This window comes from Tachypleus tridentatus, chromosome 12, assembly GCF_004210375.1.
Source record: "Tachypleus tridentatus isolate NWPU-2018 chromosome 12, ASM421037v1, whole genome shotgun sequence".
Classification (NCBI taxonomy): Eukaryota; Metazoa; Arthropoda; class Merostomata; order Xiphosura; family Limulidae; genus Tachypleus; species Tachypleus tridentatus.
Genome location: NC_134836.1, coordinates 51868187 through 51894300, shown reverse-complemented (window position 1 = coordinate 51894300; position 26114 = coordinate 51868187). Strand labels below are relative to the sequence as shown.

General features: G+C 36.2%; 2 protein-coding genes across 2 annotated transcripts in view; both read right to left on the bottom strand.

The window, feature by feature from the left end:
- The window catches only part of LOC143233321 (brevican core protein-like), a 97983-nt gene extending 89554 nt beyond the window's left edge, over nucleotides 1-8429 (bottom strand). Inside the window, exon 1 of the transcript XR_013018098.1 lies at nucleotides 7611-8429. The gene's annotated coding sequence lies outside the window, so the exon portion shown is untranslated. The remainder of the gene's footprint in view (nucleotides 1-7610) is intronic.
- Nucleotides 8430-23091: 14662 nt separating this feature from the next.
- On the bottom strand, nucleotides 23092-25735 carry LOC143233319 (uncharacterized). The gene has a single exon (XM_076469445.1). The coding sequence runs from the start codon at nucleotides 25197-25199 to the stop codon at nucleotides 23529-23531; it is 1671 nt and encodes a 556-aa protein (XP_076325560.1). The 5' UTR covers nucleotides 25200-25735; the 3' UTR covers nucleotides 23092-23528.
- Between the last annotated feature and the right edge of the window lie 379 nt (nucleotides 25736-26114).

The following is a 26114-nucleotide window of genomic DNA, read 5'->3' as shown; positions in this document are numbered from 1 at the left end:
AATTACAGAGTTATTACATGATGAAGCCGCAAAGGCGAAATGTTGGTTCAGATAAAGAGTTCTTTTATAATATGGCCCGGCATGCCCAGGTGGTTAAAGTACTCGTTTCGTAATCCGAGAGTCGCGGGTTCGAATCCTCGTTGCACCGAACATGCTCGTCCTTTTCAGCCGTAGGTGCGTTCTAATGTGACAGTTAATCCCACTATTCGTTGGTAAAAGAGTTGGCGATGGGTGGTGATGAATAGCTGCCTTCTCTTTAGTCTTACACTACTAATTTCGAGATGGCTTGCGCAGATAGCCCTCGAGTAGCTTTGCGCGAAATTCAAAACATAAAGTATAATTTACCAATACATGGCAGAATTATTATCACACAAAGAGATAGTTTCGTGAACTAAATCATATTTTACTGTTCAAGCGTTTTGAATATTTTGAATAAATTCACGGTATATATTAAAATGATAAACAATAATTAATATTTTCGTTATCAGCTTCTTAGTGTTTTTCGCGAAGCCACACAATATCATGTATCATGTCCACCGCGGCGAACTGAGCCGTAGACCTTAGCGTCAAGTCCGTAAGCTTACCGCTAATTCGCTATTTAAAAAAATAAAGAAGAATCGGTTTATTTTCAATTAACTGTTGTTATACAGATTGTCATTAAAAACTGGTATTGAGTGGAAGATAACTTTTGAAATGTATTTTAAATTCTACTTTATCTATATAGTTTCGTCGAACACTAAACGAAACACCTAAATTACCTGATTGTTGACGTACTGCAGAATTTATGTTCTATAAATTCAATAAAATCACAACTGGGAGAGATTTGATTTTTATTTATAAACTATTTAATTTTTGTATAACTTACGCTACTTCTAGGTTCAAAAACAATGCTAGTGTAGGAAATTGGAAAAGGAAATTTCTTTGTTTTGAAATTCACGCAAAGCTACTCGAGGGCTATCTGTGCCAGCCATCCCTAATTTAGTAGTGTAAGACTAGAGGGAAGGCAGCTAGTCATCACCATCCACCGCCAACTCTTGGGCTACTCTTTAACCAACGAATAGTGGGATTGACCGAAACATTATAACGCTCCCACGACTGAAAGGGCGAGCATATTTGGTGTGACGGGGAGTCGAGTGCCTTAACCATCTGGCTATGCCGGGCCTGATAAAGGAAATTCTAAATTTAAAAAAACATCTGATAAAATAAAATTCGCATATTCGACCATTCTAAAATTTTAGCAGTCATTTAAGAAACACCAATGTAACGTAATACGATCTCATATAGCTTGAAACTGAGTTAAATTGTAATTTAAATTTAGAATTTCATTAAATGTCGAGATGAATCAAATTTATGATGTTTGACAACAACACTGACACACAGTTTTCTTTCTTAGCACAAATATATTTTAATGTACAATCAATAGTACTATGTATAATAGTGGTTATTATAGATAATAATTTACATATATAAAAAGTTTTACCCAATTACAAACAATATTGAGTCTCTATCCGATACGGAACTTTCTTAATATCTTATCAAGAGTTCACGAGAAGTGAATTCATTGTATGTTGGTGTAGGTATAAATTCACTCAACGGGAAGCTAGCTGGTTCTTCGTTGATCACACTTGAGTTTTTCACCGATAAAGATATGTAATGTATTCTTAGAAGTACTAACGTTCGATGTTAATCAGGCCCGGCATGACTAGATGGTTAAGGCATTCGACTCGTAATCCGAGGGTCGCGGGTTCAAACACTCGTCATACAACAGATTTCTTCCCCCCAGTCTCACATTGCTAAATTAGGGATGGCCTTACTCTCGTACAAACAAAACCCAATATCTAAAATGATTATGTGTTTAAAAAAACAAGCTACGGTTCTAAAAGAACGAAATCTATCCAGAGACAAGTTAAAACCTTCATCATCTATTTCTTTTTTTTTGTCCCCGCTGGGACAGCGGTAAGTCTACGGATTTACAACGCTAAAATCAGGGGTTCAATTCCCTTCAGTTGACTCAGCGGATAGCGCAACGTAGGTTTGCTATAAGAAAAACACACACTCTTTTATTCGAGAAGGTTCGAACATGGTAGATGTCACTTAAAAACCGTATTATATTACATACATAATCGCATTTTTTTCTCATGTTTTTATTTTCTATAATTTCTCTGGTTTTTTTATCGATAATTTGAGAAAAAACATGTTTCAGTGTGCAAGATTGCGAGTACGAAAGAACAGTTCTCCAGAACACATCTTTCTCTCATCGGTAATTTTAGAAAAAACATGTTTCAGTGTGAAGGATTGCGAGTATAAAGAACAGTTCTCCAGAACACATGATGTTTGCAGGAGCTTTATTTAGGAGTTAGATTGAGACACTGACCGGGAACAACTGAAACGATACTGAACAAAGTGAACCATCTTAACAACTTTCTCAGGAAATCTTTTGATTTTCAATGTGACCCTTGTTCAACCAAGTTCTTCTAGAACAAATAATTTGTGAGATATGATAACTTTACGTACTTAATATACTTTATAACCATACCGTATACTTGTAAGATGCTGAACTTACTTCCCATAATTACATATTTTTATTCCTTATCTTTAAAGTGTTAAACTCTCGGGTATGACTGTTCAACTGCGTCTTTTGTTAGCAGATCGCGGCATTGAAACCTGACATCGAACGTTTTGACCCTCTCACTTGCGAGAGCGATGTAAGGTGAAGGTCAATTCCGCTATTCGTTGGTAAAACAAATGAAAAGTCCAAGAGCGGGCAGTTGATGCTGTTGGTCAGATATTTTCCTTATGGTCGCTAGTCCAAAGATGAACGACTATACGTGGCCTTAGTGGATTTGCATAAACAAACAACAACTACAAAAATATACGACTCTATAACTATCACAATCTTTCACCATTATGTTCCTCAACATATACGTTTTGAGATCTTAATGCAATCTTATGATTACGCCTTTTCGGCAAAGGTATACAGAGCATTATGGTATTATTTTACTGAAATCGTCATGAACACATAAATATTACTTTAATGCCCCAAACTGCTACGCTCGCACTCGCCTTACATGCATTTGCTATCGTCCAAATTGTTGTGCCGTTGTTGTTTTGTCTTATAAAATGTCACGCTAGCGTATTTGTTGGGCCAATAATTGAATTTAGGGGGAGTTGATAGCGCGACGATGTTCTACAGAACGAAACAATAACAGCACAACAATTTCTAAACTGCTGCCCAACTAGCAAACATCACCAGTACAACAGGCTAGCTTCGTGGTGCTCGCTAGTTGGGTAATAGTTTCAGCCAGGCAAAGGAAAAATGCTAGAAAATGGATTAAACTATAGTTACTATGAGAATACAAATGGAAATTCTTCTAACACCTCCTTTGGAATTGATGAAAAAAAAATTCTTCCAGCTTTAACAATAAATTCATATATTTTCGTTTAAGTTTGTTTGAATTTTCGTGCAAAGCTACACAAGGGCTATCTGCACTAGCCGTCTCTAATTTTGCAGTATAAGACGAGAGGGGAGGCAGCTAGTCATCACCACCCACCGCCGCCAACTCTTGGGCTACTCTTTTACCAACAAATAGTGGAATTGACCATAACAATATAACCCCCCACGGCTGAAAGGACGGGCATGTTTGTTGTGACGAGGATTCGAACCCGCGACCCTCAGTTTACGAGTCGAGTGCCTTAATCACTTGGCCATGCCGGGCATAAATTTTAATTTAATGCATGATAAATTAATGTTTATATGTCAGTCGAAAACAAGGCGTTAAATATAAAAAATAACACCAATTTTGTTTGCTTATTCACTATGTATAGAAGAGAAACATCCGTCACTAATACTTTCGATACGTTCGATTTTTGTGCTACGATGATATATGAAGAATGAACCTTCAGGTTTACACTTAATATACAGGAAAATTGTGTTTGTATAGAACTGAGCACAAAGTTGCACAGTGCATTATCTGTGTAAGGCTTACTAGAGCACTGAAACCTGGATTCTAGCGTTGTAAGCCTTCAGACATACAGCTGTGCCCCTAGAAAGGAGGGATACAGTAGTTTATCAACCGGAATTATTAATCAGTCTTAAAAACTGAAAATAAATAGATCATGAAAGCTCGTTTATTAATGGTTATTAAGACAAAATTCAAGAAAGTTAGAAGTAATCCTTACATGTCTAAACCTTAAAATGTACTCTGTAATACTATGTTGAAGCAATTAAAAATGAACTATTAAGAAGCAAGTAAAACTATTTGTATAATTAAATCATCACAAATAATGATTAGACAGGTTTCTTGATATAATAATTAAATCATTACATGCAATAACAAGACAGGTTTCTTGATATAATAATTAAATCATCACAAATAATGATTAGACAGGTTGCTTGATATAATAATTAAATCATCACATACAATGATTAGACAGGTTGCTTGATATAATAATTAAATCATCACATCCAATAATTAGACAGGTTGCTTGATATAATAATTAAATCATCACATGCAATGACAAGACAGGTTGCTTGATATAATAATTAAATCATCACATACAATGACAAGACAGGTTGCTTGATATAATAATTAAATCATTACATGCAATGACTAGACAGGTTGCTTGATATAATAATTAAATCATCACATACAATGATTAGACAGGTTGCTTGATATAATAATTAAATCATCACATACAATGACTAGACAGGTTGCTTGATATAATAATTAAATCATCACATACAATGATTAGACAGGTTGCTTGATATAATAATTAAATCATCACATACAATGATTAGACAGGTTGCTTGATATAATAATTAAATCATCACATCCAATGATTAGACAGGTTGCTTGATATAATAATTAAATCATTACATGCAATGACAAGACAGGCTGCTTGATATAATAAATAAATCATTACATGCAATGACAAGACAGGTTGCTTGATATAATAATTAAATCATCACATACAATGATTAGACAGGTTGCTTGATATAATAATTAAATCATTACATGCAATGACAAGACAGGTTGCTTGATATAATAAATAAATCATCACATACAATGACTAGACAGGTTGCTTGATATAATAATTAAATCATCACATACAATGACAAGACAGGTTGCTTGATATAATAATTAAATCATCACATGCAATGACAAGACAGGTTGCTTGATATAATAATTAAATCATCACATACAATGATTAGACAGGTTGCTTGATATAATAATTAAATCATTACATGCAATGACAAGACAGGTTGCTTGATATAATAAATAAATCATCACATACAATGACAAGACAGGTTGCTTGATATAATAATTAAATCATCACATGCAATGACAAGACAGGTTGCTTGATATAATAATTAAATCATCACATCCAATGATTAGACAGGTTGCTTGATATAATAATTAAATCATCACATCCAATGATTAGACAGGTTGCTTGATATAATAATTAAATCATCACATACAATGACTAGACAGGTTGCTTGATATAATAATTAAATCATCACATACAATGACTAAACAGGTTGCTTGATATAATAATTAAATCATCACATCCAATGATTAGACAGGTTGCTTGATATAATAAATAAATCATCACATACAATGACTAGACAGGTTGCTTGATATAATAATTAAATCATCACATCCAATGATTAGACAGGTTGCTTGATATAATAATTAAATCATCACATACAATGACTAGACAGGTTGCTTGATATAATAATTAAATCATCACATACAATGACAAGACAGGTTGCTTGATGTAATAATTAAATCATCACATACAATGATTAGACAGTTTGCTTGATATAACAAACATAAAAAATAAATCCTTTGAAGTAAAAAATTCCAACAAAGTCTGTCAGAACGAAACAGTTTTAGCAATCACAGACACTATGATAAGATAGAAAATGCCATAGGAGTTGCTTGTTCAAAGATGGCTGTTTCTAAATACAGCGAGTCGAGTGAAATATGCTATTATTTGATTGTGGAGAATATTTCAAAAAACATTAATACCATTTTCTATGCATCTTACCCATGGATTGTTGGAAACAACTTTCAAACCATCTTTCCATGGACTGCTGGGAAAAGAACTCTAGCGTTTTAACATTGTTTAAGTTTAACATAATTTGCAAATACATGTGATAAGAAATGTTAACATAATGTTGTATCACATTTAGAATTCTGTTCGGAAATGTGAGTTGTTTAACCAACCCAACCTATGATACACACGCTATCCATATAAATACACATCTAGTCTGTAATACAATTGAAATAATTAATTTCGTGAACACCTCGACAGAATATAAGATCATCGTTGTTGTTCAATAAAAAAAAGGCCTGGCATGGCCAGGTGGTTAAGGCGCTCGACTCGTAATCTGAGGTTCGCGGTTCATACCCGTCGTACCAAACATACTGGCCATTTCAGTTGTGGGAGCGTTATAATGTGACGCTCAACCCCACTATTCTTTGGTAAAAGAATAGCCCAAGCATTGGTGACTAGTTGCCTTTCCTCTAGTCTTACACTGCTAAATTAGGGACGACTAGCGCATATAACCCTCGTGTAACTTTGCACGAAATTAAAAAACATACAAAACAATCATAAAATTAATTAAAAGTAATTTTAGAGAAAAATAAAAGGTGACAAATAGGCCCAAGAGAACAAAAAATTGCGGTATCGGAAAATATGCATTCTGAAACTTTTTAATAAAAAACTTTACTTGAAATTTATGCTCCCTCTTAGAACAGTGGTTTGTTTGTGTGGCGTTACGTCACAATGTTTGTTTGTTGGATTTTGAGGAAAGTTATACGAAGGCTATCTGCGCTAATGGTCCCTAATTTAGTAGTGTAAGACTAGAGGGAAGGCAGCTAGTCATCACCACCTACCCAAACTCTGGGACTACTCTTTTACCGACGAATAGTGGGATTGATCGTCATATTATAACATCCACGCCTGAAAGGGCGAGCGTGGTTGGTTGTGACGGGGATTTAAACACGCGAACCTCGTATTACGACTCGAAAGCTCAAGCCACATGGACATGCTGGGATTAAGTCACAATGAGTCCGATATTAACATTTAGCATATTTTTGGGCCGGCATGGCCTAGCGCGTAAGGCGTGCGACTCGTAATCCGAAGGTCGCGGGTTCGCGCCCGCGTCGCGCTAAACATGCTCGCCCTCACAGCCGTGGGGGCGTTATAATGTGCCGGTCAATTCCACTTTTCGTTGGTAAGAGAGTAGCCCAAGAGTTGGCGGTGGGTGGTGATGACTAGCTGCCTTCCCTCTAGTCTTACACTGCTAAATTAGGGACGGCTAGCACAGATAGCCCTCGAGTAGCTTTGTGCGAAATTCCAAAACAAACAAACAAACAAGCATATTTTTGTAAAGAAAGATTTGTTAATGTTGTTAGCACTCTATTTGTGACGCAACATCACACAAACCCCAGATCACTAGGTCACACTTCGCCTGCACATGGCGTTATAGAAACCATGATCCTAACTCATTTATAAGCCGTTATGTATACTAACTCCTTTGTTTATATATTACACTAAGCTGTTTCTTAAACTTTTGACACTTCCAAATCAGAAACACTTACCTGTATAATGTTTCATGATCATTCTTTCAGGTCCTGAGTTAACGCTGAGACATTGCTTCTTTACGTAGGATAAACAAAGTCTTAAGAATTTCAAGTGTAGCCACGTCCTGTGCTGATGGATCGACACATTTCTATGGGCGTTACGGTGATCAAGAAAAATTTATGTAGCAACCTGAATTACTCGTCGTTATTACGTATTTCGATAAAATAAATAAATGAAACATATTGTTCTATTCAGCGAGAGAATGTGTACATTTTTAAAGCGTTTTTACACAATCGTGAACAGCGTAAAACAAAAACAACTGTCGGATCTCAGACAAGGATTCGTTAACTGGTAGGATAATAAAATTACTAGCATATTAGAAGACGTTAAAGTCTTCGCTATATTCTCTTCGGTGTAGCAACACATCCCCATATAAAGCCGTCAGTAAATGTAACCTGCTACAACATTCACGGGTCTGTCCTCCTTCTGACACTAACCAATACTAAAGCAAATCTTCCCCAGTGTGTGAATTTCTTTAGACATATAAAATACTATTTTCCATTCGTGGGTATGTTATACCAGGGCCAGTTGCTGGCGTTCTGTTAACGCGCCTTTACAAATAAATAACTAGTATTATTACAACAAACAAAGTATTATCGGGTTCGGTGTTTATTCTGAAGAACTAGCTGGGTTGAAGAAAAAAAGGTACACTTTGTTATTGGAGCACGAGAGCGAATTTTATGAGTTAGAATAACATTGAACGTAATGTTGATAGAAACAACAAGCTCGGGGCTCTATGATTCTGACTCACCATTCTGATGCCCCTTATTATTTATTCTGCAGTTTCAATCTAGTAAGGAAAATATTTTGACGCTCCAGGTTTTCTTATCTATCAATTTGAAAAGTATTTAACCAGTTTTACGTGTAGTGGGTAACAATATTTTACTGGAAATACGAATTGGGTTAAGTTTCAAATTATTGACATTTAATTGAATGGGTTTAGGATAATTATTATAATTTATTTTTAACTTTTTTCTGTTTATTATAGTGATCAATATCTAACGAAAACCACTGAGCCAATTTTTGTGATACGTTCAGATAACGTTATACACCAACGTTACAAGATTTAAAATGAAGAGTGTTCGTCCCACGTGAACTATTAGATCCATATTTAGAAAGCCCGTACTTATTCCACGGATAGGTATGTCCAACGATTTTAACAGATGAAAGATATTACTGAACAACTCTCAAAGTTCTCTTTCAAAACGGATGTTTCTTTCTTTGTTTTGCTAAATTTTGCTCAGAGTTACCCGGTCATCGTCTTCACTAGCTATCCCTAATTTTGTGGTGATAGACTAGAGAGAATCAACACCGCCAACTCGTAAACTACTTGAATCGAATGGTGTAATTCGACTGTCACCTTTATAACGCATATAGAAACCCAACGTACGGAAGAAACATTTTTTGTTTTGCTTATTTTTACGGTAACGAGGAGCGATCCACAGGACCTCTGTTCCAAATTTCATCAGGTCGAGTAGAGATATTACAAATAGCGTGTAATAAAAGACCTGAAGCAGAGTTTTGTTGATGTTACTAGTATAGAAAATAGCTGTTTTTGAAGATTAGACAAATTGGGCTCACACTGTTATAATTACGTGTAAACACAAGCATGTAGTACTCAATAGGTATACATTCATAGCTAGTGATCTTGTGTAACTGTAATAAGTTGGTGTACACAGTAACACCAGGTTGCGTGTTAGTAAGAAAAACAAAGCTGATTATAATTTATATGTTTATTTTATAATTTCACATAAAGCTACACGAGGTGTAACTGCGCCAGCCGTTCTTAATTTAGCAGTGTAAGATTAGAAGGAAGTCAGCTGGTCATCACCACTCACCGCTAACTCTAGGGCTACTCTTTTATCAACGCATAGTATGATTGAGCATCACATTATCACGCTCTCACGGCTGAAAGAGCAAGCATGTATGGTGTGGCAGGGGGTTCAAACCTGCGACTCACAGATTGCGAGTCGAGCGTCCTAACCACCTGGCCTTGCCAGGTCGCGTTGGTCACAAAACAACAACGTTCCCACTTTATTATCGTAAGATATATAGACGTCTTTAGGCACAATATTTTCTGTTCTTCTAATTTCTCAGAATATGTAACAAAAATTTTCAGTTGAAGATGACAAATAAGGACATCTTGAAGTTTAGGTCATTGCTAATTTTTTTGTGTAGGCTTGGAAATTAGAACGTTCAGCTCGTAGTATGCAGGTCTTAGGTGCGAATCTCGTCACTAATAATCCTGGCCTCTTCTGCCGTTCATGCGCATTAATATGACGGTTGATGATGGATGGTGTTGACTAGCTACACTCTAATGAGCCTATCATCCCAAAACTAGGGACAACTACCAAGGATAGCTTTCATAGAGCCTCGCAAAAATTATAAACAAAGCAACACACATACACATAACAAAGTACTTTTCCCATGTCATTGTTTTATACCAGGACATAGTGTAATGGTTGTCATGAAAAAATGTTTCCTTTGTTTGGTGTCAAGAACAGAACCATACAACGGGCCATTTTTCAGTTGTCAATCAAGAGTACTAGATTTTTTAAAATAAGTTAACCCAGGAAAGAAAATATGTGAACATATATCAGTGTGGTGATGTGATAACAGTATGGTCAACAAACGTTAACAGATTTCTGTAAATAAACAAAACTAAGTGGTTATACCACCAACTTTCCAACATTATGTTAATGGTAATTTAATAAAATCATCAATCATTTAACTCCAGTTCTTATTGGTATGAAAATAAAACCCATAATTTTCTAATCATGTTGCAGTTACTACATAGAAATTAGGGACCATGACTTCTTCAAACATGCAGTAAATATTTTTTGGAAACAAGAGATTTCGGCTTTTTCATACAGGTAGTAGAAATTTATGGAAATGAGATATTATGACTTCTTCAAACATGTAGTAAATATTTATGGAACTTAGAGACTATGGCTTTTTCATATATGTTGTATATATTTATGGAAATGAGAGCTTATGTAGTATATATTTACGAAAATGAGAGATAATCACTTCATATATGTAGAATATATTTATGGAGCTAAACGACAATGGCTTTTTCATATATGTAGTACATATTAATGAAAATGAGAGCTTATGACTTCTTCATACATGTAGTACATATTAATGAAAATGAGAGCTTATGACTTCTTCATACATGTAGTACATATTTATGGAAATGATAAAGCATGACTTTGTCATATATGTAGTACATATTAATGGAAATAAGAGATTATGACGTCTTTATATATGTAGTATATATTTATGAAAATCAAATATTATGACTTCTTCATACATGTAGTACATATTTATGGAAATGAGAGATTGTGACTTTATCGTATATGTAGTACATATTAATAGAAATAAGACATTATGACGTCTTCATATATGTAGTACATATTTATGAAAATCAAATATTATGACTTCTTCATACATGTAGTACATATTTATGGAAATGACATATTATGACTTTATCGTACATGTAGTACATATTTATGGAAATAATAAAGCATGACTTTTCAACCCTGCGCATTTAAATTTCCTATCTTTCATAACGCATATAACTTGAAACTTAACCTATTGTTTCACAGGTGGTATAAACCAAACAACTCTGAGATATACAATAAAATTCTAAATAATCCATTTCATCATTCACTGATATTCCTACAGGATTCTGGTGAATATATATAAATATAAACAAATGTTTACTGGATCTTTGAAATGTAAAATTTTTACTCGACTGTTTGTTATAAAGTTTTATACATGTGTTAAGTATCATACAGATGTGCTTATTAGAAATCCACGTCATCTGTTGTTGTCTGTCGGTATTTACTATAAAGCTGTTTGGTCACAACTAAAATAATTGTTTGTTTGTTTGTTTTGAATTTTACGCAAAGCTACACGAGGGTTATGTGTACTAAGCGTCCCTAATTTAGCAGCGTAAGACTAGAGGGAAAGGCAGCTAGTCATCACAACCCACCGCCAACTCTTGGGCTTACTCTTTTACCAACGAATAGTGGGATTGATCGTAACATTATAACGCCCTAACGGCTGAAAGGGCAAGCACGTTTTGTGTGACGGGGATTCGAACGCGCGACCCTCGGATTACGAGTCGAGTGCCTTAACCACCTGGCCATGCCGGGCCCTTTATAGGTGTCAAGTTAATACATAATCAGGAAATATAGCTCATCCACCTTATTAATTGTGTTTGAATGGTGTGTAAATGGGCGTGATATCTGTAAGTTAATGTTAGTTGGGTTTGCAGTGACATTTTATTTTTCATGAACTTCATGAATTAGTCCTTATATGTAGCTGATCTTCATTTATTGTAATAGATGTGTACTGGTCGAATGATAAAATTAAGGTTCTACAAAAAGCTATTAACGTAAACTTTAAAATTAAATATGGAACATTTCTGACGTTTTAGTTTCGAATTTATCACCCTGTGTTATATGGTTACTTGGAAGAGCCAATTTATTATTTTGTTTATATCTCGTATTGTTAATTCCATAGATGAGGTACAAATTAATGGGTTTCTATTGCGTATACATAATATTATACACGTATGGGATAATTTCGCTTCACTGTATTTGTTTGTTTTGAATTTCGCGCAAAGCTACTCGAGGGCTATCTGTGCTAGCCGTCTCTAATTTAGTAGTGTAAGACTAGAGGGAAGGCAGCTAGTCATCACCACCAACTCTTAGGCTACTCTTTTAATAACGAATAGTGGAATTGACAGTCACATTATAACGCTTCCACGGCTGGGAGGGCGAGTATGTCTGGTGTGACCGGGATTCGAACCCGCGACCCTCGGATTAGGAGTAAACGTCTTAACACACTTGGCCATGCCGGGCCACGCTTTACTGTAAGCTAGTTTAAATATTTTTTCTTGATGGAAGTGTGAATGTTTGATTTATACAACGGTCTGCATTAGAACGCGGAACGTTTGAAGTAATATTATATAGTTTACTAATTACAACAAACGAAAAAAAAGATAATCTTAATTATAAAGGGACGATGTTGTCTTTGAACACAGCCTTTATAATACCAACTCCAATGTAACTGAGTCTTCTTGTCAAGAAAAAATTTATTTTATTCCAGACACGTGTTCCATATAGTATTTATATAGAATTTTCACGCAACGCTATACAAAAAACGTAATCACATACTCGTCCCTAATTTAATATTTATAAAGAATTTTCACGCAACGCTATACAAAAAACGTAATCACATACTCGTCCCTAATTTGATATTTATATAGAATTTTCACGCAACGCTATACAAAAGTAGTAATCACATACGCATCCATAATTTAGTATTTATATAGAATTTTCACGCAACGCTATATAAAAAACGTAATCATATACTCGTCTCTAATTTAGTATTTATATAGAGTTTTCACGCAACGCTATATAAAAAACGTAATCACATACTCGTCCCTAATTTAGTATTTATATAGAGTTTTCACGAAACGCTATACAAGAAATGTAATCACATACTCGTCCCTAATTTTGAACTCCTGGAATGGTCGATGACAGGTACAGTCAGGTACCGGTACAGGATTTTGGTACAGTCAGAACAGGAAATTTAATATTTGTAGCGTAACCAACTTAAAAATAAAATTCGCTTTGGAGAGAAACGTTTCTATGGAAATTAACGAATTAACTCTGCTCCATATGGGGTCGTCAAGACTTCGTACGTGTAAAATGTGAATATAACATCCAATTTTCATAAAACTTGATGTGCTATACATATTATATTGAAATAAATATGAATATTCAAGACACGTGATAACTACATCAGATACAGAGTGCCAGAGGAAATGGATGTATCAGAACTACATTTTAACATCGTTTAACGTTACCTTGGTCGTTTTGAAGAATTATATGTAACAGCCTTTAAGACGTAAGATATTCTTACAGTCAGATTATAAAGATTTACTCATATTTGGTGCCTTAGAATTCATAAGACGAAACTATTTCTTGCATTTACAGGCATTGTAAAACTAAAGGAATATGGATGATTTGGGAGTGCGGGACCACCCAAAAAAAGATTGAAGACAAGTAGCACCTCATTCGTGACAAGGAAAGTGCGGCTTCTTGCTACAGATAAGAATAGACTGACACAAATGTCAGCGGTCGTAGGCAATAATACGCAGCATAAAAAAAATGATTTATGTCACGTGTATTCAAGCTTCTTCCACTAGCATGGTCAGATGGTTAAGGCTCTCAACCCGTAATCTAAAGGTCGCGGGTTCGAATCCCCTTCGCACCAAGTATTTTGGCCCTTTCAGCCTCGAGGGCGTTATAATGTGATGGTCAATTCCCCCTATACGTTGGTAAAAGAGTAATGGTGGTGACTAGCTGCCTTCCCTCTAGTCTTACACTGCTAAATTAGGCACGGCTAGCGCAGATAGCTCTCGTATAGCTTTGCGCGAAATTCAAAACAAACAAACAAACAAAACCACTATATACCTGGGAAAAGAATCATACACTATATTAATCATGAGAAGCCACGAAAAAGAGTGGTATAATTGGACGTGATAGCATTATAACGAAGCTTTTAGCATTGGAAATAAAACGCTGCAGCTCTATTGGCAAGATGCATAGTCGTCAGATAGAACATAACTGGACATCTATTTTACATAGAATTTTCTCAACCCAAACGAGCCGTTTTTGCATATAAATTTCTCAACAAGTGGGTTTCTCGACATCACTGATAACTGGACATCGCTAAGTGGACTGCGACGACAAGGTGAGGCTCTAAACACTACTAAATTAGGGACGGCTAGCGCAGATAGCCCTCGTGTAGCTTTGTGCGAAATTCTAAGCAACAAACAAAGTGGCGTACAAATTTCCCCATATCTTGTGGAATATCCACACTGATCATATCAATTTCAAATTGTAAATAGTGATATCCAAAGTCCTAATATATTTCCATATTAAGTAAGAGTCGGAAAATGTTTTTATAGGAAGCACAAATGTCTGAATTAAACTTCCGAAAATGAGTGGTCTGCGGACTTCGAAACATGTGAAAGTTCCATGTCGCGTACTCAAAGCAACCAACTGATAAACGTTATTTCAGTCGAAGGTATAACTTCCAACGTTCATGAATATAATAAGGCTATTAAGCTAAATTTGAGTAGCATGTAAGTTTTCACTAGAAGAATACCTGGCTTATCTCATAAGTCTAGAGGTATATCTCTTATTCAGCCATTCAATCTTTAACATAATTATACAACAATGGAGTAAACTTAGTAGCAGCCAGGCATGGCCAGGGGTTTAAGGCGCTAGACTCGTAATCCAACCATCACGGGTTCGAATTCTCGTCGCAATAAAGATGTTCGCCCTTTCAGCAGTGGGAACGTTATAAGTTACGGTCAATCCCACTTTTCATTGGTTAAAGAGTAGTGAAAAAGTTGGCGATCCGTGGTGATGACAAGCTGCCTTCTCCCTAGTCTTACCCTGCAAAATTATGGACTACTAGCTCAAATAACCCTCGTGTAGCTTTGCGCGAAATTAAAAAACAAACTTAGTAGCGGTTGATATAACTTATTGCTGGCGATTATCTACCTCATATCATAATTTGGCGCGAAGGTGCCATTGTTATTTAGCCCTAAGTAGAGTTAGTTTCGTATTTCAGTATAGACGAGTAGAATGTTAAAGAAAAGGCTTTGCTTAATTTGTATATAATAATATTCTTCCAAAAATATTTTTTTATTTTTCATTAGAGCATAAAATTCCTCGTAAGCCCTGTTTTCAGGGCTCAACGATCACACTTTTTATAGAATAGATGAAAGACAGCCTAGCAAAAACACCCATTGTCAGCCCTAGCCCTATGGAATACTCTTATCTGACCATTTTGTGGGATTAAACCGTTACTGTTATCACGCCCCCCCCCCCCAAGTGCTAGGCATGTAATTCGGATTTATATTCTGGACTCACCAATCGTTAGTTATAAAATGCTATAAATATACATTTTTAATGTTGTTTTAGTTCTATTGCTTGAAAATAACCAACACTACCATTAACAGGACTTACCTTTATAGTGATATTGTCCGAGAAAAATTAAAGCCATCAAAAACGTAACACTGATTATCTCTTAAAGTTTTAGATTTACTGTGCTACGAATTCCTATTGGCAATTCAGATTACTAATAGAATTGAGTTAGCTCAGAGATAGCCCTCTAATACGTTTGGCTGTTATAAGTTATTATTAATGGGTTCAATTGGTGTTATGAGTTATTAATAATGGGTTCAATTGGTGTTATGAGTTATTATTAATGGGTTCAATTGGTGTTATAAGTTATTATTAATGGGTTCAATAGATGTTTTAAGTTATTAATGACGGGTTCAGCTCACTGGTTTTTCTGCCAATATGGAAAACGAAATCCAACAATATTCTTATGTTCAATATTACTTCTGTTTTTCTTTAATGAAAGAAACTCGTTTGTCTAATTCTATATTTTCACACAAGCTACTGTCGGTCGTCATTTATTATTGACTGACTCTTTACGTTTTGTCATCGTAGAGAAACTACGGTTGTAAACATTTCAACCAAAGAATCTTCGACAATTTCTGATCAACCTTACATGACAAAATATATTTATATCAATAATACATCTTGATACACGGTATTATTCGTTATTAGAAAATTATTATGTCATTTTATCACTTTGTAATATATCTTATGATATGCCCCCCAGTGGCTCAGCGGTACGTCTGTGGACTTACAACGCTAAAAACCGGGTTTCGATACTCGGTGGGCAGAGCAGAGATAGCTCATTGAGTAGCTTTGTGCTTAATTCAAAACAACAACAACAATCTTATAAAATTCTAAAAAAAAAATGTTTAAAAATTATTCTATGGGTGTCAGTAAAATACAAACTGTATTTTATGTCATGCGTTTTTACGTGTTATTCTGATGGCTATGACTTTGCTACTTCCGTAGCAACAACACCTTAACAATACAATAATACACAGTCTTCACTGCTCGTCCATTTTATTCTAATTCATATTCTGATCCATTCTTCTCTAAATTCTATTTAATATATTTCACACCCAATTTATTGTGTTTACTTCTTGAGTTATTTCAGCATTATTTAGCCTCAACGTAGAAAAATTACTTGAAAATAATTATCACGTTACAGCTGTAAATTAAGATTTGTAATTTGGTTTGATCAGGATTTCACGCAAATAAAAAAAATGAGATATGTGGGCTAATCCCTAATTTAGCAGTGAAAGAATAGAGGGAAGGCAACCAGTCTTTATCCACAGATCGATGATTTAAATCTATATTATAACTGTAAGAATACCTATATTCCTAACTCATGTCCCATCATGGCCAGGTGGGCTAAGGCGTTCGACTCGTAATCCGAGGGTTGCGGGTTCGCATCCACGTCGCACCAAACACGTTCGCCCTTTCAGCCGTGAGGGCGTTATAATGTTACGGTCAATCCCACTATTTGTTGATAAAAGAGTAGCCCAAGAGTTGGGCGTTGGGTGGTGATGACTAACTGCTTTCCCTCTAGTCTTACACTGCTAAATTAGGGACGGCTAGCGCAGATAACCCTCGTGTAGCTTTGCGCGAAATTGAAAACAACCAAAAAAAAACCAATCCTAACTCGTAACTTTCGGTTAGCGGCATCGAGTGGTTAGATATAAATGTAGTTTATTTCAATGAATATTATAAACAATTTAATTACCTGATTATTTATGATGTTAAGCATACCACAGAAAAGAATAATATTTATAACCGGTTGAGCAAGAATACTGCTGTTAAATGTATAGATGATCCCCTCTTTATTGCAACTAGAACAAGCTATATTAACATAAAAACGATAGCTGAGTTTTTTACAAACTGAGTTTGTTCATCTTACACGATTTTACATTATCTCTTTATGGAACTTATCTTGTGGCTCTGTTTTAGTACCACACCTGAACATTATTAATTGCTCTAATTTCTAATTAGCTATCCCATTAGACATGCAAGTTTTGATGTTATTGTGTAAGTCTTTTAAAAATTTCTCAACACTGAGTGTGTGTGTACTGTACTGTTATACAAAAATCTGAAACAGAAACCTAAACAAACCAAAATATACAGCACAAAAATGGTTTCACACTTCCTTTGTTTTACGTAAGATAGGTGAAACTGCTTATCTCTGTTAATTTATGCAAGGCTAAATACTAATTGGCTAGCAAATGATTTAAGATAAATTTCATAATTGTAAGTGTTGCTATACGAAATACAATCGACCTTTAATGTTTGAAGTGGTAAGTGAAGGCATTCGCTAATTCGATTTTTACGTTTAGTTTCTACTAATGTTTGTTTTATATTTACGTAAGCTGTTGAAGTGAACGAATGACCCAAATATTTTTAATGTTTACAAGCGTTTAACTAAAGTATGCGTTTATTGAAAATGACCCTAATCTCCGTATATTCTAATATGGTCCACCATAGCCAGGTGGTTAGGGCGCTCGACTCACAATCTTAGGTTCGCGGGCTCAAATCCCTATCGCACGAATCTTGCTTGCCCCTTCAGCCGTGGGGGTGTTATAACGTGACAATTAATCCCACTATGTATATGTAAAAGAGTAGCCCAAGAGTTGGTAGTGGGTGGTGATGACTAGCTAAATTCAACACGGCTGGCGCAAGTAGCCCTCGTGTAGCTTTTGCGCGATTTTTAAAACAAACAAATGTTCCAATACTTTAATAATACGGTTCACGATGGCTCAGCCCCCCTCTAGTGCAGTGGTAAGTCTACGGATTTCTACGCTAAAATCAGGGGTTCTATTCCTCTCGGTGGGCTCAACAGATAGCCCGATGTGGTTTGCTATAAAAACGCACAAACATACGATGGCTCAGTGCGCCTTGAAATTAAAATGTGTTTTACACCACATGTAGGTAACTGTGAATATAAACGTTGTTTTGCCATAACGATATCTTGTTTCGTGCTTAAGAATTAAATAATTAAAGAATACTTAAATTCCATTATAACTACGTCATGTTCACAGTATTGGTTAATGGTTTAACTGAATGTCGTGTATCGTATTCTTCATACGTTAGGACATTTTACTTGGAATACTGACGGTATTACAAGAACTTTGTTCTTGGGATATAAAGAACAAATTATGTTTTAGCGTCTTACTGTTATTCTTGTTTTAGGTTATTTGACAGATTATGTAAAGCAATTTTTATATTTATCTCTTGATTTATCAAAAGTTAAAACACAGTTATCAAATTTATTCCAGTAATTGGCAAGAACTGTGTCTCAGATTCAGAGTGAGCCCGCCCCATAGTGGCACAGCGGCACGTCTTCAGACTCACACCGCTAGAAACTGAGTTAGTTCATTCTTTAGCTTTGTGCTCAATTCCAAACAAATAGAGCGAGCCTTCAAGATATTTTATTGTTACCACTTGTGGGGGCCCGGCATGGCCTAGTGTGTTAAGGCGTGCGACTCGTAATTCGAGGGTCGCGGGTTCGAATCCCGGTCGCACCAAACTTGCTCGCCCTTTCGGCCGTGGGGGCGTTATAATATGACGGTCAATCCCACTATTCGTTGCTAAAAGAGTAGCCCAAGAGTCGGCGGTGGATGGTGATAACCAGTTGCCTTCCCTCTAGTCTTACACTGCTAAATTAGGGACGGCTAGCGCAGATAGCCCTCGAGCAGCTTTGCGCGAAATTCAAAAAAAAACAAACAAACAAACCACTTGTGCAAGGTACACAATGGTCGGTAAGAAAAGCGCGAATATTGTGTGTACAACGGTATATAAACATTAGTAGCTTTTAACATGGCACCTGGATTTCGTTTGTGATATTGGATTTAAGAAAATACGGAAACATATTAGTAAGAAAAATGTAAAATGACCCTGAAAAAAAAGTCAGAAAATGAAGTAAGAAAAACAAACATGGAAATAGAAAACGAAGCATTGGTGTAAGAGCTGGGAAATTAAAAAGGGAAGTTATATAAGTGATGTTTGGTAAGATGTTTAAAAGACGGGCAAGGTAAGAAACCGAAACAAAAATGAAAGAAAAAAGTACAAAATGAAGAATATTATATTTTATACAAATTATGAAGATTGTGTTTCATAACGTAAACATAAATACCAACACAATTATTATTTACTTTACCAGAATATTCAGAGAGAGTTTTCATGTAAAACAGACAACGGTACAATGGGTGCACTTGTAGATCAAACTACTGTGAAATGGGTGACACGTGTAGAATAGACTACAATTAAATGGGTAGCACTTGTAGAACAGACTACGGTGAAATAGGTGAGACTTGTAGAACAGACTACAGTAAAATGGGTGACACTTGTAGAACAGACTACAGTAAAGTGGGTGACACTTGTAGAACAGACTACAGTGAAATGAGTGACACTTGTTGATCAGACTATAGTGAAATGGGTGTCACTTGTATAACAGAAGGCCTGGCATGGCCTAGCGTGTAAGGTGTGCGACTCGTAATCTGAGGGTTGCGAGTTCGCGCCCGCGTCGCGCCAAACATGCTCGCCCTCCCAGCCGTGGGGACGTTATAATGTGACGGTCAATCCCACTATTCGTTGGTAAAAGAGTAGCCCAAGAGTTGGCGGTGGGTGGTGATGACTAGCTGCCTTCTCTCTAGTCTTACACTGCTAAATTAGGGACGGCTAGCACAGATAGTCCTCCAAAAAACAAACAAACAAACAAAACTGTATAACAGACTACAATGAAATGAATGGCACTTGTAGAACAAACTACGGTGAAGTGAATGACACTTGTAGAACAAACTACAGTGAAATGAATGGCACTTGTAGAACAGACTACAATGAAATGGGTGGCACTTGTAGACAGTCTTAGAGAAATAATTTACAAAAGTAACACAGATGGAATGGATGATGTTTTATCTGAGGATTATTTTTATCCAAATGGACGTAAACACACCTTATGATAAGAACATTAACTAAAACCTCTCTAATTCGAAGCATAAATTATCTTCACAACATAAGTCATTATAATAATTTATCCTTTGTGAGAAATACGCGATTTTATTTGAATACACATTCAACACAATAAATGTTATGTTATAACACTGCTACACATTGTTTATAATATTACTCCTCCGTGTAAGATTCTCAGTGAAAATATCAAGTTATCCTACTGTTATTACAGTACTTGTGTGAATATATATTGGCGCATCGCAAATGGAACAAATATTTTTTGGCATAAAATACACTAAAAACATCGTAATATCTCGTTATTTAGCGAGAAATAAAAAATGTGGCAAAAACGATAAAACTCATTTCTCTAAAACCTTTCCTCTCATTAACTTAAAATAAAACATAATTTCGTCTATATTTTTTTATCAATGTGAAACTATATCTCATACAAACACTAGCACTTTGGTAACTAAGAGTTTAGAAACTTAGCAATAATGTTTACTAAATGTAAAATTATCTCGATGTCTAAGTTCATTTCAGTTGTGTTATGAGTGTTTTATTAAAAGAGAGTGTGTATACACAAAACATAAGTAAATAATGCAGTCCCATTGCGTCATGTGTAGGCTCAGTTTCTGTGTAAGCTCTGTTTGTTGATTACAAAGAAGTCTGAGTTATTCTTTTAATTATATCTGAAATCTGATATTTTGATTACCTGTGTCTTAAACTTTTCGTTTGAAAGTCTGTAGTCACTAAGTTATTGGTTTGGTGGTTAGAATTTGTTTGTTTGTTATAGTGCAAAGCTACCTTGAGCAGTCTACTGTGTCCACCGCAGGGAATCGAACTCCTATAAATCAGTAAACTTTCCACTGTCCTCCCAGGGAATAAGTGATTAGGGCACTCATATTTTTGACCTGCGGATTGCGAGCACAAACCCCATCACCGAACACGCTCTCTCTTTTAGATGTGGGAGTGTTATTATGTGACGGTCAATTCTACTATTCGTTGGTAAAGTGTAATTCAAAAGTTTGTAGTGGGTGGTGTTTGAATAGTTGCTGTGCCTCTAGTGCATTACTTCTAATTTACAATATAGCCCTTGAGCAGCTTTGTGCAAAATTCAATAAAACAAACATTCTAAATAATCATTTTTTAAACACTTTACGTATCTAAATGTCAGAACAGGAAGTTTACTCCTCACAAGTTTGTGAGTGCACAAGAAACGTTCGACTGTGTTGAAAATGCGATCTATTAAACTCTGCGGTTTAAGTTTCAAAGCGAGCGTACAAAACTTACGTGTAAGAAAACACAGTTGAAAACTAATATTCTGTAAATTCATAATTTATTCTATGATTTTATAAATGCAAAATTGGTTCCCCGAAGAAAATGAGTTCCTTATTAAACCTTTAACTATTTAACTCACAAATACCTTATCGTGTATTTAGTGCAAAGCTATTATTGTAAAATAGATAACGTAGAAATGCTTACAAGATGCAATTCACAGGGAAGATACAATTAAAATTTACTGTGATAAAAATTAGTTTAAAAATACATTCTTTAAAACTCTTTTTTAAAAGAACAGTTGCTTTTATGTAACTCAATGTAACGAGAAATTGCAATAACTGATATATTTCCTACAACAAAACACATGTTTTTATGTGTACATATAAAGGTATAAGTCACAACAGCAGTCATGGAAAATAAAACATGTTATATCCCAGTGTTATATACTAGACGCTATTGTTTGTCATTTAATGTATTATTAGTATCAGTTCACGACACTGGTGTCGCTGAAAGCTAACCAATAACCGTATATTTGTTTTGAATTTCGCGCAAAGCTACACGAGGGCTATCTGCGCTAACCGTCCCTAATTTAGCAGTGTAAGACTAGAGGGAAGGAAGGTAGTTATCATCACCCACCGCCAACTCTTGGGCTACTATTTTACCAACGAATAATGGGATTGACCGTCACATTATAATGCCCCCACGGCTGAAAGGGCGAGCATGTTTGGCGCGACGGGGATGCGAACCCGCGACCCTCAGATTACGAGTCGCACGCCTTAACCCACCTGGCCATGCCGGGCCTTACCAGTAACCGTAGGAGATTTGTTTCCATTGAAATGAAAGAGTCTTTTGACACCGCAGAAAACATATTTAGAGAACACCAGCAAAAAACCAAAAAAGGAAAAGAGATTAACATTCAGTAATTAAGTTATACAGTGTTATTAAGTGTGATTTATTTTTTCGCACAAAAACATCAAAAGTCCATCAACGGGATTATTTGCCATTGCGGTGGGCAATTACTTTTGATGTGTTAGACAACATAACGTTTAATCTATCTGGCCTCATGTCAGTCTCAGTTGTTAAGAATTGCTAGAAAGTGTAGATGGTCATAAAGTATGTTTTTTTTTTTAAATTTCTTTTTGTATTAAAATATATAAACGATCAAACTGCACAATTTACTTAAGCCACTCTACTTAAATGAACTTTAAACAAAATATTCCAGTTTTTCTTTTATTATAGGATGTTATAATACATTCATACACACAAAATGCTAAGATCTAAATACATACAATCGTAAGATATGTATATATATATATATATATATATTGTCTTTCTTACTCGAAAACTACACAGTTTGTTTCACCACAAGATCACGAGACGAACACCAATGTTACATTGTTACAAACTTTGTTCATCAGGAATTTTAAACATAGGAAAATAATAGCGAATAAGTTGAATCTTTGGTACGTAAGCTATAAACACAAATACGAAATTTCTTAAGTCCTGTTTTAACGTAAGAAAGATCAACAATCTAAATATTTATTTACAATGGTCGGGTAAAAATGGCTTCTATTTCTAGCCTTAGAAAAAGTTCTTTTGTGTTGTGAATTTAAAGGCCATTATGCTACATGCGTTCATTTTTATAAATCTTGAAGAACATTAAAACCGACTGCAGTCGTAAAAAGGTGACGGCACTGACCTCTGCTGGTAAGGTGTGCCATTGAATCCGACTTGGCAGCTGGAATTGACGGAAGCAGATGACGAAATGAACCGCTGATTCTCAAAAATGTCCCGGACACTTTGAAAGCTACTGACCATAGAGATGCCATCTGTATTGAAGGATGGACAGTTTCCGGATGCAAAGTGACTTGTGGTTGTGTAAGGATACCAAGTGGTAGGTGAAGTGCACGTCCGCAGACCAGTTCGGAACGCTTGAGTAGCTAGAGCGGAGGAATTTTTGGTCAGGTCACTGAAGGGAGGAGGACAGGTGGCGTTGACGGATCCCGTGTGACTTCCGCCACTGGGGAAATGATCAACCATGGGGCAGACACCAACAGATCGTACGTTACAGTCTAAAGAATAAAATCCAGGTGGTGTTGGACACTGGTAATTAACCACTTGGCGAGAGGTGGTACGAGAGAGAGGGACTTCCGGGTTCAGCGAAGAATGAATATTGACACCTCCAGAAGCGCAGAATACGTTTGTATCTGCACAATAACTTAATTTCTCGTGGCTGGTTTCCTCTGAAGATGAATTACCTGGAGTTCCACAAATTTCTCCAGGGTTAACCATAGAGTTTATAGGAATAGATCCCACTAAAGGTGGTGGCAAGGTTTCTGTCCCAACTGCATCTAGAAGTGACGAGAAAGATCGTACGCCATCTGTTAAAGCAAAGGTTTCGCACCTGCCGTCGAGTTTATGTTTACTGTTTCTCTGCTGCATGCAAGACGGAAAACCGTAGCCATCCGCAATTTCCATTTTCGGCTTAATCGAAGTCAAAGGGGAAGTTGACATGTCTGATGTTGTTGGAGTAGAACAGTTCTGGACAGTATGGATAGCCCGATTTTTCCCGTTAAAAACAGTTTCCTTGCTAGTGCTACAGTTGGCCTTACCTTTACTGCAGGGTGACTTCGGTTGGATTGTCGCGGTGTTCCCATCAATTGTTGTATGCTCTTCACCTCCGTCTGGTGAACTATTATCCAATACACTACAGCCATCGATGTCTCTCTCTTTAGTTCTCACTTCTTTGTCTATTCCTTCCTTCTGAGTTATACACGCGGGTTTTGTCTCTCGCTCCTTCTCTTTTTTCTTGAATCGTTTTCTTCGTCGGAGATAGCTACCATTGTCGAACATGTTTAAACTGTCCGGGTCTAAGGCCCAGTAGCTTCCCTTCCCGGGTTTCTTGTCATCCCGAGGAACTTTGAGGAAACATTCGTTGAGGCTCAAATTATGCCGGATGCTATTCTGCCAGCCTTGTTTATTTTCCCTGTAGAATGGAAATCGGTCCATTATGAACTGATAAATTCCATTCAAAGTCACCTTTCTCTCTGGAGAATTTTGAATTGCCATGGCAATGAGGGCGATATAAGAATACGGGGGTTTCACCATGTCTTTTGGAGCAGAATGTGCTGGTTGCGCCACAGAAGGACCGTAGGTCGCTACGTACGGCGAAGCTCCCATCATCGCCGTGGAATAGTGATCTTGGGCGGGGATATTCTCATTCGTAAACCCGGACATCACACCGGTACCAGAGCGCATGGCATTTACTGTCAAGGTAGAGTATCCACCACACCGATAATAGTTGTGTTGGTTGCCGTATAAAGCATGCATTCTAATTTACTATTATATTTAAATTTGAGTATCCCCATATGAGAGTTTTAAAAAGACTTGAACTATTTAAATGGAAGTCGTACAACTATTACAAAGGGGTTAAAACACTTCGCTTACTTACGAGTCGTGTAGAACAGAAAAAGACGCCCTCGAAGCTCACTTTTGGCACTTTCCCAAAACTAGATTTCAGACCCGAAATCTTCGGCGTTTTTTTTTTCTGGCACATTCCCAGTATTCTGCAAGGATCTTTAATTCTTTCTCGCAGATTTACATGTATTAAAGGTTCCAGCTGATTCCGCGCGAGTTAGGGTTAGCTTTCCTTATTCGCGGCTCCACAGTTCCGTTTAAAGTTTCGCGAGACTGTTTTCTGTCCACGCCTCCAAGTACTGGCCAAACACCAATCGAAATCATACTTTAGTCGATATATTCGTGTACAGCCACGAGACATTCTTCACAGACAGTAGTTCCGGGTGTTCCTCTGGAAGATCTGGATACATCGGTGAAACAACTTACCGAGTTCCCGCATGAGGGCGTATGTTGTTTGGTTCCACTTTAGTCCGTTATGAAGCTGAATTAGTGCTCAACCTAAAGAAGTCGTCAAACTGGGAGGGGGACTCACAGTAACTATGTTGAAATTTAAACGGTAAAAGTCTCGGGTGGATCAGATCCTGTACAACGTGATATATATTATATATGGTCTTTGAACGACAAGACACACAAAATACTTACAACCATATAGATCTTGAACAATGTGATGTACATTATATATTGTCGTTTAACAACAAGAGATAAAAAATACATCCATATAGATCCTGTACAATGTGATGTACATTATTTGTTATCTTTTATCAACAAGAGATAAAATATACAACCATATAGATCCTGTACATTGCGATGTGCATTATATTTGTCTTT